This window comes from Pteropus medius, unplaced genomic scaffold, assembly GCF_902729225.1.
Source record: "Pteropus medius unplaced genomic scaffold, Ma_sr-lr_union100, whole genome shotgun sequence".
Taxonomy (NCBI): Eukaryota; Metazoa; Chordata; class Mammalia; order Chiroptera; family Pteropodidae; genus Pteropus; species Pteropus medius.
Window position 1 is genome coordinate 5,869,871 of NW_024342470.1, and position 15,282 is coordinate 5,885,152.

General features: G+C 33.9%; 1 protein-coding gene across 3 annotated transcripts in view; it reads right to left on the reverse strand.

Moving 5' to 3' along the window:
• COPB1 (coat protein complex I subunit beta 1) overlaps positions 1 to 15,282 on the reverse strand; it is a 31,783-nt gene that overhangs the window by 1,511 nt on the left and 14,990 nt on the right. For all 3 annotated transcript variants that reach the window (XM_039863657.1, XM_039863658.1, XM_039863659.1), the window contains exons 12-20: positions 14,510 to 14,606; positions 13,253 to 13,413; positions 12,025 to 12,145; positions 7,932 to 8,159; positions 7,612 to 7,791; positions 4,912 to 5,056; positions 3,765 to 3,884; positions 1,158 to 1,303; positions 464 to 553 (exon numbers count right to left, since the gene is read on the reverse strand). In XM_039863657.1, the coding sequence (XP_039719591.1) occupies positions 464 to 553; positions 1,158 to 1,303; positions 3,765 to 3,884; positions 4,912 to 5,056; positions 7,612 to 7,791; positions 7,932 to 8,159; positions 12,025 to 12,145; positions 13,253 to 13,413; positions 14,510 to 14,606 (1,288 nt within the window). The remainder of the gene's footprint in view (positions 1 to 463; positions 554 to 1,157; positions 1,304 to 3,764; positions 3,885 to 4,911; positions 5,057 to 7,611; positions 7,792 to 7,931; positions 8,160 to 12,024; positions 12,146 to 13,252; positions 13,414 to 14,509; positions 14,607 to 15,282) is intronic.

Consider the following 15,282-nt stretch of genomic DNA (forward strand, 5'->3'; position numbering starts at 1 on the left):
TTATAAAGACAAAATTTCTTAGAGCCTTGGCTTCAGTTTTCTCTTTCTTGTCTTTTTTCATACATACACAAACATAGCAGAAAAGCAGAGTATATCAACAATTCTGTATTTAAGCAAATAAAGTCTGACCCACAATCAGAGCCAACAGAATATATCATGGAAATTTTCTAATCGAGTATCAAAAACTATTTTGGAATAAGCCTTTAGCTTATTCCAAAGGGAGAAGACTGAAAAGGAATTTGACTATTCAGTTGGATCAGTGCACTAGGAACGAGCAGGTTGGTATATTCCAGCAGAGAAAGATAAGCAAATTCATACATTCTATGGGATACCTTCTTTTAGCTAGGCCAGAATGACACTGCTTTTCTCATGCTGAATAACAAAAATACACTAGAGGAAATACAAGAAATCCAGGAATCCACCATACTACTCTCCATCGGATTTAAGAAGTTCTCAGTCTTACCTTTTCTGGGGTGAGGCATTTCATGTTTGTTGACTTTAATATGTGTTGTAAATAGTCATTCAAATCAATTATGTTTGTGTTAACTGTCACCTGTACAGAGGGAGAAAAAAGTCAAGATTATAATTCTTACAATGAGAAAGTTGTGAATTTCTTATCTTGGGGTTGAGAAACAATCACTTGTGTGTCAAATGAGACCTGCCTCCCAAGTATTTAGTGGAGAAGATGGGCAACGAAAAAGTAAATGACACCTACAAAATCCAACAAACTGAGGATAGTATCAAAACTTTCAGATATAGATAATTTCATAGAAGAGCAACATATTCCATATAAAATGTTTCTAATAAAAATCAGCCTCAAAGAAATAAACTTCTTCAGTTGGCCACTGGCTTTGCAAAGCATCTTTGAACACTGGATTCAATGACAAATTATTATTCATACATACAAGAAATGGAATATTGTCTATAATGTCGATCAATAAATCAGATTATAGAACTGCTACTCTCACCAATTTAGAACAGCAATTTACCAAACTACTTGTATGACTTCCAGTTAAGGCTACTTTGCAAAAATAGATATTGAAAGACTTTGCTTTTGACATCACTTTTCAGTGGGATTAATTTTATAGGAGAATCCCTTAACACTAGCCAAAGAGAAATGAAGATTAGGAGTTCAAAGAAATCTTTCTAGGACCAACTTTGTTTTCCCATTCAAATTCGGCCCACATTTGACGGAATTCAGCATCAGTGCAAGTTGCAGGCTGGATATAGTCCATGATGTCAATGTGAATATCACTGAGGACCACACAATTTCTGTCACTTGCTGCTCCAGAGACATCATAAACTGCAATACACATATACAAAACAATCCCAATCATCGGAGGCAAATTTTAATTTAGAAAGTTTTAATATTTCCAAATAATTATGGTATTAATAAATATTTTTATAATGCTTATATATTGCTCTAATCTAAATGCTTTACAAATATTACCTGTTTAACACTCCTATCAATCCTATGTTATAATACTATTATTTTCTATCTTATAGGCGAGGAAACAAAAACAAAGAGAAGTTAATTAAGTTGCTCATGGTCACAGAACTAGTAAGTAGTGGGGGGCCAGGATTCAAACTCAAGTGCTGTGTGCTAAGCATTCCAGGGGAATACACAAGTAATAGTGCTCCCATAGTAGGTGCTTAACTAATATTTTTGAATAAATATTACTGAGCCATAGTACTTGATGATACAAGGTTATATGCTTCTATGACTATCTCTTCCACAGTAGACAGTCATAATCTGATTTGAACCTTCCTTCCTTCCTTCTAGCCTCATCCCTTGACATTCCCCACCCTATCTACTTTCAGAGAAAATTGAGGTTACCATGAACCATTTTCGGCTCCACATCTAAAATTAAATGTATCTTTCTCTGAATCCACTCTCACCTCCTCAGATTTTATACCAAAGAAGTGCTGCTTCTTCCCTCTTTCGCACTTCTATCTTTACCTTCATATTCTCTACTGACTTTCTTTCCTTATAATCAGACTACAGACATACTCAAGGCCCTCTCATCTTAAAAAATAAACAAATCTCCCCTCATCCTTGACTTATATTCTGGCTACTGTTCTCTTTCATTCTTATCAAAACCAAGGTCCTATGCTCAGAATAGTCTACACTCACTATCTTTATTTCTCCATCTCCTATGTAGTCTTCAACTTATCACCACTGTCCAAGATCTATATGATGAATATTGTAATATCACTAATCACTAAATCTAAAGGACCCTTCTTTTAGACTTCATGTTACTTGATCTTTTGCAGCTTCAGATACTTGAAAAGTTTTCCTTATTTATCTCACCACACTTCAGATTCATTTGTAGGCTTCTCCTCATTTGACTAAGCTTTTAATATTGTGATTCTCTTGGATTCAGTTTGCAAATCTCCCCTCTTCTCATTTTTTTAATGCTGTCCTCCGAGTGATTTCTTCCATTTTTATGGCTTTTAAACAAATATATCTCTAGTTTAGACCTCTTGTTCAAGTTGCAGACTCATATCAAATTGCCCTTGGGTATCTTCAGACACTTTATTATTCAACCTGCTCAAGATTTAACTTATTCTGTCTCTCAAATTTGGTCTTCTCTCTTATATTACCTGTTAGTGAGTGATACAAACATCAACCCAATAAACCCAATCAAGAAATCTGAGGTTACTGTAGCCACTTCCTCTTTCAATAATCAGAAACCACGTCCTGGGCATTCTATCTTCTTAATATCTATTATACTTAGCCTTTCTCTCCATCCTGACCAAGGATGTGTTGGCTCAAACCATCATCTCTTACCTATGATACTTCAATAGTCTACTAGTTAATCTTCCTGTCTCTTCTAATCAGTCTTCTACCGTACTGTCACATAAATATTTAATCATGCAACTCACTTATAATTTCTCAATGCCTCCCCTTTACGTCCAAGATAAAGTATAAAATCCTTAGTATGACAAGCAAAATATAGCTCCCATTAACCTTTTTAACCACTTTTTTTCCTACCACCACCCTCTAGCTAACTGTAAACTCCAGGTATACCAAATCACCTGCCTTTGGTCCAGCTATCTATAGAACATTTATTGCTCTTTCAAAACCCTACTTGACCATTAGCTCCTCCACAAAGGCTTTTCTAACCTTTCCCTACCAGCTTTGAAAGAACTGACCTAAGCTCTTCATAGACTCTCACAGGCTTCTTTCTTAACACATACCATTGTGTTCTGCACATATCTATTTTATATATGCTTTCCTTTACTCTAAGACTATAAGCTATCTGAGGATAGAGCTCTTTTGTTCCTCGCCATGGCAGACCCAACCCTACTATAGAAACTGCTAAATAGACAAAAAGTTTATTGACTGAATGCCTCTATAAAAAGTAGCCCATAGGTAGCCTGGCAACAAATGTCTAGTTTTAGACTGAGTTTAGATGTTACCTTTTGATAATGTACCCTCATCCTTTAAAAGCCTTCCATACTGTTAGCATGTTCCCCACCCAAAGCACATAGCATATAAACCAGCTCACATCATATTGTATTGTAATTATATATTTCTCTCCTCCTTCTGCTTGACATTTTTTTGAGGAGAGTGACTCTGTCTGGTTCATTTCTATACATCCAGAACACAGTACAATGCTTAGTACCTTGCAGGTGCCTCATAAATGAATGTATAAACGGATTTAGGTCCTGTCCTCAAGAAATGTCACACAGCTACTCATCGCAGAAAATTCTTTAATAAAAATATTCAAAACATCACATGCTGTAAAATAATTCCTTACCTATGTTACCAAATATTATTCCATTTTCTGTTGATGCTACTTTGACATTAGCTTTAATATTTGCAAAATCATGAGGAGCAAGAGTCAAAGGAGATGGCTTTTCTACAAGTTTCAGATCCCCTGAAAAAAAATTTAGACATAGTTAAGAATACATATATATAAACCTCTCAAATCATAAAATCTTAAAATGTATGCAGCTTAATAGTTTCTAGTAAAGTAAGGAAGACTCTTACTTACTTCTCTTTTAGGGTTCTCTTTTAGAACCCTAAAAGAGAAGGGTTATGATTCAAACATGAGGAGGAAATAAATAATTTAACACCTTATTATTCACATCAATATGCGCATTTTCTTTTAAAAGGTAATTGGCTTCTCAGAATAATTCTATTTAATTTGTGTGTAGGGGAAGGTTACTCCGGGCATATTATTTTATTTCAATGAATACAAACTTCTCAGAAAGCTTAATTCATAAACTATATACTGCATTGCAAAGAAAGATAAAACAATCTGCAGAAAGACTTATAAATTCTTAGAAATATAGTTCTTTATATAGGCATCAAGCTATGCTAACGGCAGAAGTATGTTTTTCCCTGACATTTTAAAGTCCTTTAACTCTTATTTAAGCCATATGGAATTTCCTAGGGGCACTGTAGTGTTCTTGTATATAATTTATGTTTCCCAAATTCAAAGCCAGATACAGAAGTGGTCAAAGTCTGATTCATGTGTCTTTATTAAGGGAAAAAAAGACATCTCACATTGCTAAATATGATAATGACATATTACTCTGGCCACATGTGGTATGTATTGGTTATGGACTCAGAAAATACCTAAGTTCTATACAAAGGCAATTAAAATTTTAACTAAGTGAGCTACTTGGTAAATCTGTAATTCTCTTACTTATTTGCAATCAAGCTCAGTGAATAAACCTATCTGAATGTACCAAGAACATAAGCATAAGAAAGTCAGTATCACAGAGGTTGAGAAAACTGGAGTTGAAGAAGACTAAGTATTAAATGTAAAACTAAGCCTTGACTCAAAATGTCACAAAGAGCTCAAGAGAATTCTTCTACTAAAACTTGTGCATTTCCCTAGATAACCTGTCATAAAGATTTACTATAAATAATCTTTCCTTTATGGTAAATTTCCTCACCCAGAGTAGCTAACTCTAGTGTGCAGTTCTGCAAAGTATCACTGGTTTGGTTTACAACAAGTACATCCAGGACGATATCGTACTGGTTGACATGAACATAAGCTTCTGCGTATACAGGATCTGAGAAACCTGTCAACTGGGTGACCTGTCAAAAAATAAAGAGATAATCAAATGACAGACAATTTAGCCAACATATCCTAGACAAATGATTAATACTTTTAGGTAATTAACAGATGTGCTTAGATTAGACTAGTCATTTTGAAACAGGTATAATAAAATTGTTTTGTAATGCAGATATAGTCACTGAAACTGAGACATTAGAAATAACAGGTCCTAGAGTTTACATCTCAGTAGCAGAAAGATGTTAAATACGTCTAACAAATACATTATACACATTATCCCAACTTGGGAACTGAATAGATCTGTACATATTTCAGTTAACTCCCTCAGCAACTAAACTCACTAGCTACTCTCTAGAACTCAAGAACCCAGTAAAATTCAGTCCCTGCTACCCAAGGTCAGGAACTAAATAGATTCTATAACAAGAAATGCCTACACTTCCATAAAGATAAAATTTTAAATGTCCTCAACTAATTAAAAAAAAAACAAACACTCAAAATAAAGCACTTTTAAAACATAATATTGTCACCAAAAACGCAGACAAAACAAAAAATAAATTAAACTACATCAAAATTAAAAGCTTCTGTGCATCAAAGGATACTACTAACAGACTGAAAGGTAACCCACAAAATGGGAGATAAATATTTGCAAATCATACATCTGATATGGGACTTGTAACCAGAAAAATATAAAGAACTCCTATAACTCAACACAAAACAAACAACAGGATTAAAAAATAAACAAAAGACTTGAATAGGCATTTTCCAAAGAAGATACACAAATGGCCAATAAACACATGAAAAGATGCTTAAATTACTAATCATTAGGGAAATGCAAACCAAAACCACAATAAGATACCACTTAACACCCACTAGAATGGCTTCTATTTAAAAAAAAAAAAAAGTGTTAGCAAGGATATGGAGAAATCAGAACCCTTGTGCACTGAGGGTTAGAATGTAAAACAGTACAGCTGCAATGTAAAAACAGTATGGCAGTTCCTCAGAAAATTAAAGCAGAATTATTATATGATCCAGCCATTCCACTTCTGGTTATAACCTAAAAGAAATGGAAGCAGAACTTTGAACAGGTATTTGTATATCCATGTCCACGGCACCATTATTCATAATAGCCAAGAGATGGAAGCAACCCAGGTGTCCATGACAGATAAATGGATAAATAAAGTGTGGTTTTCACAATAGAATGTTACTCAGCCTTAACAAGGAAGGACATTCTGACACATGGTACAGCATGGATGAATCTTGAAGACATCAGATTAAGTGAAATAAGCCAGTCACAAAAGGACAAATACTGTATAATTCCATTAATACCTGGAGCAGTCAAATTCATAGAGATAGAACGTAGAACTGTGTTTGCAAGGGGCTGAGGGTGGAGGGGAATAGGAAATTATTATTTAATGGGTATAAAATTTCAGCTTTGCAAGATGAAAAGTGTTCTGGGGATGGATGGCGGTGACAGCTGCATAATATAAATGTATTTAAAGCCACTGAACTGTACACTTATAAATAGTTAAGCGTGTAAATTTGATGTTATGTAAATTTTACACAATTTTTAAAAATAAAAAACTTTTAAATCTATAACTGAAATATTGTTGAAATCAATTCCCAATCTGAAAGGAAATAAAGTGTTTTAATAGTTTGAATTTACTACTAACCTTATCTTGGACAAAAAAATCAATTTGAGATTGTTTACTCATCTAACAGATGAAGAGCTTAAACTAGATCTCTGATTTGTAAATTTATATGTTTTGAGCACAGAATAGTTTTTCCAATAAAATCCTATATGGAACTCAACATATTAAGACTATGAAAGTAGAGTTCCCCAGTTTAAAGTAGCAGGGGTATAGGAAATCTGAGGGCAGGGTGTGAAGGAGGAGGCCAGTGCCCTGGCCCTTAAAAACTTTAGTTAACTTCTAAGGATCCTCCAGCATTACGTATTAGACGAGGGGTCCTCAACTCCCAGGGCTGCGGACCAGTACCAATTCCTGGTCTGTTAGGAACTGCTCCCCAGCACCAGCATCACCGCCTCAGCTCTACCTCGGATCATTAGGCATTAGATTCTCATAGGAACACCGGTCCCTGGTGCCAAAAAGGTTGGGGACCACTGTATTAGACTATGATTCTATATACAACTGGAACAAATTATAAAATCAGTTATAACTTGGACTTATAGTACTACCATGTAGTAAAGTACTTTATCAGCTTCTGGGTTTCAATTCATGTTTAACAAACCTATCACTCACACTGTTTTTCTGTTTGTTTGTTTGTTTTTAGGCGAGGCAACCCTTGGTTGACCTCACAGATTGCAAGGACCTTGTCAGTTTACAATCTCTTATTTTTTTATTTTTTATGCCTATAGCACCTGGTCTTCCTAGGTGGTCTCCTGAGATCAGGCTTGTTCAGGGTAGCATGGCCGTAGACTATCAATCACATTGAACTGACAAAAACTGATGCTGTGTAACTCATTTTTCTTTTAAAAAACAGCAGGACTAACAACATCCTGATTACTATTTTCTTAAGTAGCCAATTAAATAACTTACCAGTGTATCTGACATTTTGTTACCTTGTTAAGTTTAGATGCTAGGGGATCTGCTGCCTCTTTTCTCTGTGTGTTACCCATTGCTGCTAGCAAACTCAGCTGAAACTGATCTTCCTTGCAGTTCATTTCATTCTTAGCAGTTAGTTGCATAAAGGAAATGGGGTCATCAGGCTGTACTGTCACATTCCTCTTTTCAGATTCTTTCTGTATTGAGAAAACAAACACATGTCTCTTTAATATGGAAAGATAGTTCGTAGGCCTTTAATAGGGGCAGCCCTTACATATGAGGACTGAAAAAAAAAAAGCCACAAAGCACTTTTATGGCTTTATCACATATACCTTACCTTTTGGGATAATTTCTCTTCTTCCAGTTTAGCAGATAACATGTGAGAAAGGGACTGTCTGCATTCCTTATTGAAAATGTCATTCATTAATGGTGAACATTCAGACAAGACCTTGAGGCACAGGGAAATTCGATCTACATCATCATCTGTAATTGGCTTCTTAGGAAGAGAGGATTTTCCCAAATGAAGGATAGTAGCCATGAGCAACATGGCCTCAGCAACAAAAGACTAGAAAAGTAAAGAAATGAGTTATTTATTGTCATGATTCTCCAACCGTCACTTTATTATAACTCACAATCCAAGAAATGAACTTTTACTTCACTTGAATAAGATTTCAAATCCTTTAGATTTTATCTCCATCCTTTTTGTACCCTTTTTCCTTTCTAATCCAGCTGCCATCCTCTAAAACCTTCATTAACCTTTAACTGAAAGACAGCCATGACTTTTTAACTGTTTTTGCCTTACTCTAACCTCACCAATGCTATATTTTTAAAATTCCAATTACAGAAAAGTTAAAAGAATGATACATTTCCCAATTAATATCTTGCCATATTTGCTTTCTTATTCTACTTATGTATGTACACTTATTGTTTTTAGCTAATATATGAAAGTAAGATACTTCACCTCATAAATACTTCAGCACGCATCTCTTAAAAATCAGCAGTTTCCTACATAACCGCAGTATCACTATCTCACTTAAGAAATGTAACGATCCTAAAATATCTACTCTATACTCTAAATTCAAATAAATCTTCCTCATTGTCAAAAATGTTTTCATTGTTTTTTTAATCCAAGATCAGCTTCATGCGATTTATTTGGCTGTTATTCTCCTTAGTCCCTTTTAATCTAGACTAGTCCTCTGGCTTTTTGTACTGTTTTCCATCATGACTTTTTAAGAGTCCAGGTCAGTTCTTTTATAGAATGTCTCCTACTTTTGGTTATATTTATATTTCCCAACTTCAAAGTCAGATAGGTGATGTTTTGTATTTCTTACCTTACTGCATCAGTAGGCAAATAATGTCAGGTTGTCTCATTATTGGTGACGCTAAATGTGATCATCACCTGCTCATGCTATCTCAATCCTTACTGTCTACCAATCATTTTGCTCTACTTGTGACTACTTTCAATGACTTCCCACAGACTTCATATTGAAGTCCATATTACTTAGCCAGCTATTTAAGGTCTTCCACAAGTGAATCCAACTGACTTTTTCAATTACCTGCAGCATTTTTTGATACATGCTCAATGTCTCAATGTCATTGCCAAACTGTCTTTGGCTGAGTATTGATCAGCACACATGCATGAAAAAACTATCAGAGGCCTTGGAAAAGAACCAGCAGAAGAATAAGTGTAACAATCCTCTGAGCCTGTATACCGTCTCCAGAGGAAAGAGAGGACAGAAATAAAAGCTGAAGAAATAATGCCCGAAAATTTCCCAAATTTGATGAAAACTATAAACCTACATATCTAAGAAGCTCAATGAAGCACAAAGTAAACATAAAAAACAAAAAAAACAAAAAACCAAAAACTACACCAAGGCATATCCTAACCAAATTACTGAAACCTAATGATATGGAAAAAATCTAAAACCAGCCAGAGAAAACAGGACACATTCCACAGAGACATGAGATTGACATTAGGCTTCTCATTAGAAAGTCAGAAAATAACGGAGGCACATCTTTTAGAGTACTGCAAGCCAGAAGACAATATTGGTAAGATGCAAGGCAGAAAAGACAGTGAAATAACATCTTTAGAGCACTAAAAGAAAAAAAATTGTCAACCTAGAAATCTATATACACAAAGATATCTTTCAAAAATGAAAGAGAAACAGACTTTTTCATACAAACAAAAACCAAGAAAATTCACTGCCAACAGACCTGCACTACAAGAAAAGTTGAAGCAAATTTTTTAGGCAAAGGTATATGATACCAGGGAGAAACTCAGATCTGCACGAATGAAGAGCACTGGAAAAGGTGTAAATGAAGGTGAGCCAGTGTGATGACAACCAAACTTCCTCCTGCCTTGTACCAAATCTGGCAAACTTCATGAACCAAATGTTACAAGAAACCTGGCTCTCTCAAACAGATGTCAGCAAATGCTCTCCCAACTTGCAAAACTATAGCAGCCTTTCCATGAGAGAAAATCAAATTGGACACAATCTTGGAGACTATTTAAAAGCATAAAGAACAGACGATTACTGTGACAAGACCTGAATACATAAATAATGGCCCACAGAGAGTTGCAAAGTAAATTACTGTCGATGAATCAAAATAAATTAATAAAAGAGTTAATACATAATATACTTTATAATCTGCCTAGCCCTCTAAATCTTGCTTATTGCTCTTTTTATGATGAAAGTAAAAAAAAAAAAAAAAAAGTTGAAAATATCAAATCTAGAGTGAAAATATCTGATTACGTGGTTGCTTAAGTAAATGAAGGAATCTAATGAACTGTTATACAGCTATTAAATATTTTAATTATTATGATTAAGAAGAGTTTAGAATAACATGGGAAAATGTTTGTTATAATGTTAATTGAAACTGCAGTATTATAAAACACAAAATGATCACTACTAGAGAAGAAAGTGTTTCAGAGATTAAAGCCATATTAAACTCCTTCTGGAGGGAAGGATTTTTGTTCTTCTATCTGGTAATGCAATTCTATCTTCTAATGTTTCTGTCTCCACAATATTAGAAAGATTTGTATTTCAGTGCTATGACCATGAGTAATTTTTTTCTTATTAGTTATTACATCACTATTTATTTTAGCAATATGAAAATAAAAATAAAATGAAAACATTCACAATTCTACCATAGAGATATTTTTTTTAAAGAAGACCAAAATTTTTTTCAGGCAAATAAAACCTGAGAGAATTCACCACCAGAATATAAGGATGTTCAAGTCCTTGAGGCAGAAAGGAAATATCAGATGGAAATCTGAATTTACATAAAAGAATGAAGAGCATCATAAACAGTAAACATATTGGTAAATATGACTTTTTTCTCATTTAAAAAATCTTTAAAAGAAAAAATTACTATTTACGATAAATGAAAAAACAAAAACAGAAGATATTATACATACAGCCTTAAAAAGGAAGGAAATTCTGATACATGCTACCATATAGATGAAGTTTAACGACATCATCCTAAGTAAAATAAGCCAGTAGCAAAAGAACAAGTATTGTATGATTCCACTTAATGAGGTACGCAGAATAGGCAAATGCAGAGATAGAAAGTAGAATGGTGATTGCCTAGGGCTGGGGGGTTGGGGGGTGGAGTTATTGTTTACTGGGTAGTTTTAGTTAGGGATGATGAAAAGTTCTGGAGATGGATACTAATAGCTACACGACAATGTGGATGTATTTAATGCCACTGAACTGTATGCTTAAAAATAGTCAAAATGGTATATTTTACCACAAAGAAAAATATGCAAAAAAAAAAAAAAAAGCACATCCATGAAGGTATCTGAACTTTACCCTGTTTCCTGCTCCCAAATCTCGACTTTTTACAATTGGCTAAGTATGTTACCTCCCTACCTGGGTGTCAGCTTTAGATAATTAAGAAATGCATATATAAAAAGATAATTAAACAAAAATAATAAATGTATCATAGCGTTCATAACATGACATGTAAAAATAAAATGTAGGATAATAGCACAAAGGATGGCAGTAGGGGTTGGAGGGAATGAAAGTACAGTATTTTAAATGAGCATACAATCGGAATGATCAGACACAATGATGAAGGTTATGAACTGTAGAAATGGGAACATATTTAAGAGACATTTCTGGGATAAAATAGGCAATGAGTGGATGAAGAAGCTAAAGAGAGAGAGGCATTTCTTTCACTGAGTCTTGACTAATCCCAGCAAACAGAAATGACTTCGTAAACACTTATATCTCTTCCACTGGACCAATTACAAGGTATTATTATTGTATAATTTTGTCAATTTTACAATAACATTATATTGCTGTGTCCACTTTCCCTAGTAAACCATAAGCTCTTTTATAACAGGAACTTTTTTGGGTCCTTCACAGTTCAATACATACAGCAGGCACTTAATATTCATTTGTTGGGTAAATGTAGAATGGACTTACATTTTGCTTTTTCTTCTCTTGAACCAAAGCTACATAGCGCAAGGCAATCTTGGTCAGAGTTGTGGCAAGGGAGGCAGCGACAAAGAAATCTCCATCCAGAAGGAATCCTCTCAGGGGAGGTCTGCAGAGTAATCAAAGGAAATGAAAACCACCAACTTCCTTAGCAGCATGCATCTTTTGCATAGATCATTCAAGTAGGGCCATGTAACACTCTCACTGCCACTCTTCACTGATAGGGATCTCAACTAGCTCCCTCTTTAGCTCTCAGAATAAAAAAGGAAAAAGAAAAAAAATACATAGGTTTAAAACTTATCTTCAAATGATACAAGAGCCAACTGAATACGGGTAGAGAAAACAGTTAAGGGTGTATCTACTGGAGCCAATGAACTACATTCAAATCCCTGCTTATCGTATTTATTCGTTGTGTCTCTTTAGGTAAGTTACAAACCTGTTCAAGCCTCAAATTCCCGTTCTATAAAACAGCACAACATACTTTATCTCAATGAGTTGTTGTCAAGATTATATGAAGCAAACTACTTAGCACAATGCTTAGCACATAAGTAATCATTAAAATTTTAGGCTTTATTTTCATCATCTTCGCTATAAAACTGGAGAGCAAAATAAGGAGGAAATCATCAAAATTTTATTCCATCAGTTAGAAGTGGAAAATCCAAAATATGTTTCCTAAGCAACTGGTAATGAAACTCCAATATCATCAAAGTAACCTCAACTTAGCTTTTTCTATGTGAGTAAAATAATTTTAGTTTAAACAGAAGTTATTTCAATGAGAAGAGTTATAAGGAGCAGAGGATTAAAATCATTAACATGATTCCTGAAAGAAAAATATTCTCCTTTCAAGTATCTCTTTTCTGAAAGAGAAATAAACTATATTGCAATATAAAATGCTCTATAGAACGTCCACAGAAGGCATGTAATTCTTCACTTGCTATGTAAATTTATTGAGAATACTTTATTCACCTTCTATTGCTATGATGATGCCACCTAAATCATATTGTAAATGATGAGTTGTACTCTATAACGAATATATCACAAATTTTCAACAATCATTGCTTTAATAATAATTAGTTTAATCCTTTCAAGTATCTTAACTGGTAAAGATTTCCATTTTGGTCAAAAAAACAAATAAGAGGAAAGAAATAACTTGATTGTTTTATACGGTAATTTAAAAAAAAATATTAGCTGGCCAAGCACAACTGCTGCAAATTACCTTTCTTCCTCTTTTTTGGTGGGTCTAGAACTGCTAAGGGCACTCTGAGTTGCATAGGTACCCATCTCAGTTACCAATTTCTGAACTGGCCCCACAGTTATTTCTTCCTCAGGTTTTAATTCACCAGCTTCTTTCTTTATTTCTGACTCTACAATTGGGATCTAAAAATCAATTGGAAACATCAATTTAGTAATATCAATTGCAAGCAAAATCATATTTAAATATTCAATCATTTCTATAGAGAACACATTCCCCTAATGGAATTTTTAGAACTTGGAATTATGCTTTCAATTTTCTTTCCTTCCCATGGTATTATAGTGAGAAGAACAGGGACTTTTGAGTTGGATACCATTAACTAGTTATATGGTTTTGGGCAAATTAATTAAACTACTATTAGCTTCAGTTTCTTACTAAAGAGATCTTTAAATTTTACTAAGATTTGCCAAATACAAATCTTAATTCTTTCCACTCAAGTTACTTAATAGGAAAATGCTTAATATAGTGACTAAGACAAAGCAGGTACTCTTGTTCCTCTTTTCCATCCCTTCTCTTGAAATGCTAACCAGAAGTGTACCCATCCTAAAATAAAATAAATCTGACTTATTTGTACAAAATAACTTCATCAACTACCTTTTTAAAAAAACCAGATGGCTACTAGTATTTATTAGCCTATCATCTAATTTAAGAGCTCTAAGAGCCTTCGATCATTATCTATCAATTCCTTTATTTTATAGATGAAAACCTGATGTCCATCAGGTTAGGGAACTTATATCTAAGGTCCCAGAGCTAATTGGCAGAAACAAAACTGGAACCCAGGTCTCCTAACAAGCATTATTATTTCTGTTCTTCCATATGGTTGTTTGGATGAGGAAATATTACTAGTTTTAGTTCGTAAATATTGTAAAGTCAGCCCTGTTATATTCGTATTTTTCTTTCAGAATACATAGGATAAAGCTGAGCTTTACAAGTCTTTTTCCTTTTTTAAAAACATAGAAGCTTTTCTTTAATAAATATCTTACCCAGAATGGTAAATAAAACAGATAAAAGAAGAGGTGTTATAGCTCAAGGCAGGGGAGGGGAACTCCCTTAATTTCCCACAGCTAAAGGCTTAATTATCTGGGTAATTAAAATACATTTTTCAGTGTTTTTTAGCCCAGATACTTCTAAATAAAAAAAGAAAGCAAATTACAACATAAAAGTAAGATGTACTAAAGTAAAATCATCATATAAAGTAGCAACGACTAAAGTAAAACATACCTCTCCAAGGGACCTGCGGACCTCAGTCATCACACTCTGAATGTCTTCCTTGGTACTACAGTATTCTCCCAGGATCCATAATGCTCCACGGTAAATCCTAAGGCAAGAATATAAGTTCTGAAACACTGACTTTGCCAAAAAAATCTTGAAGCAAAGGACTTTCTTTGTGCATTTATGCTCAAAACAAGAAAACAAGATTCTGCACTTTAAGGGATTATGGATGACATTTTAGGAAAGACTATAACAAAGACACTAAGTTTCTTTGATTTTCTCTGGAAATCACAAGGATTGGAAGGAAAATAATTGTTCTCATCCACCATTAATAGGAACAATTTAAAACTGGTACGCACAATAGTAACAATAAAATACCAAAATGTTTCCTATAAAATTTTACCTTCCATTTAGGACAGAGTTAAGATAAACTTGATTGGATCACATACTACTATGAAAAGTTTATTATTTTAATGTAAAGGTATTTTTTATTTGTAGTCACTAAAAATAAGAGCCAGGATGCTGAACAGAACAATGGACAAGAAAGGTGTGCAAAAGATCAATAACAAAAAAAAAAATTCCCAAAGTAAAGAAAGTAACTATTTTCTAGTTAAAAATGTTAAAGTAAATAGTCTTCAGTCATTTTTTTCCCTAAGATTGTCATTAAATTTATTCTTGAAAAATTGTAGAAACTTAGGCTCTAACGGATCATGGCTACCAAAAGTAAAACTTTGATATATTTTTTTTTCTCATGAAGGAAGCAAATCTTTCTCACTTCCATA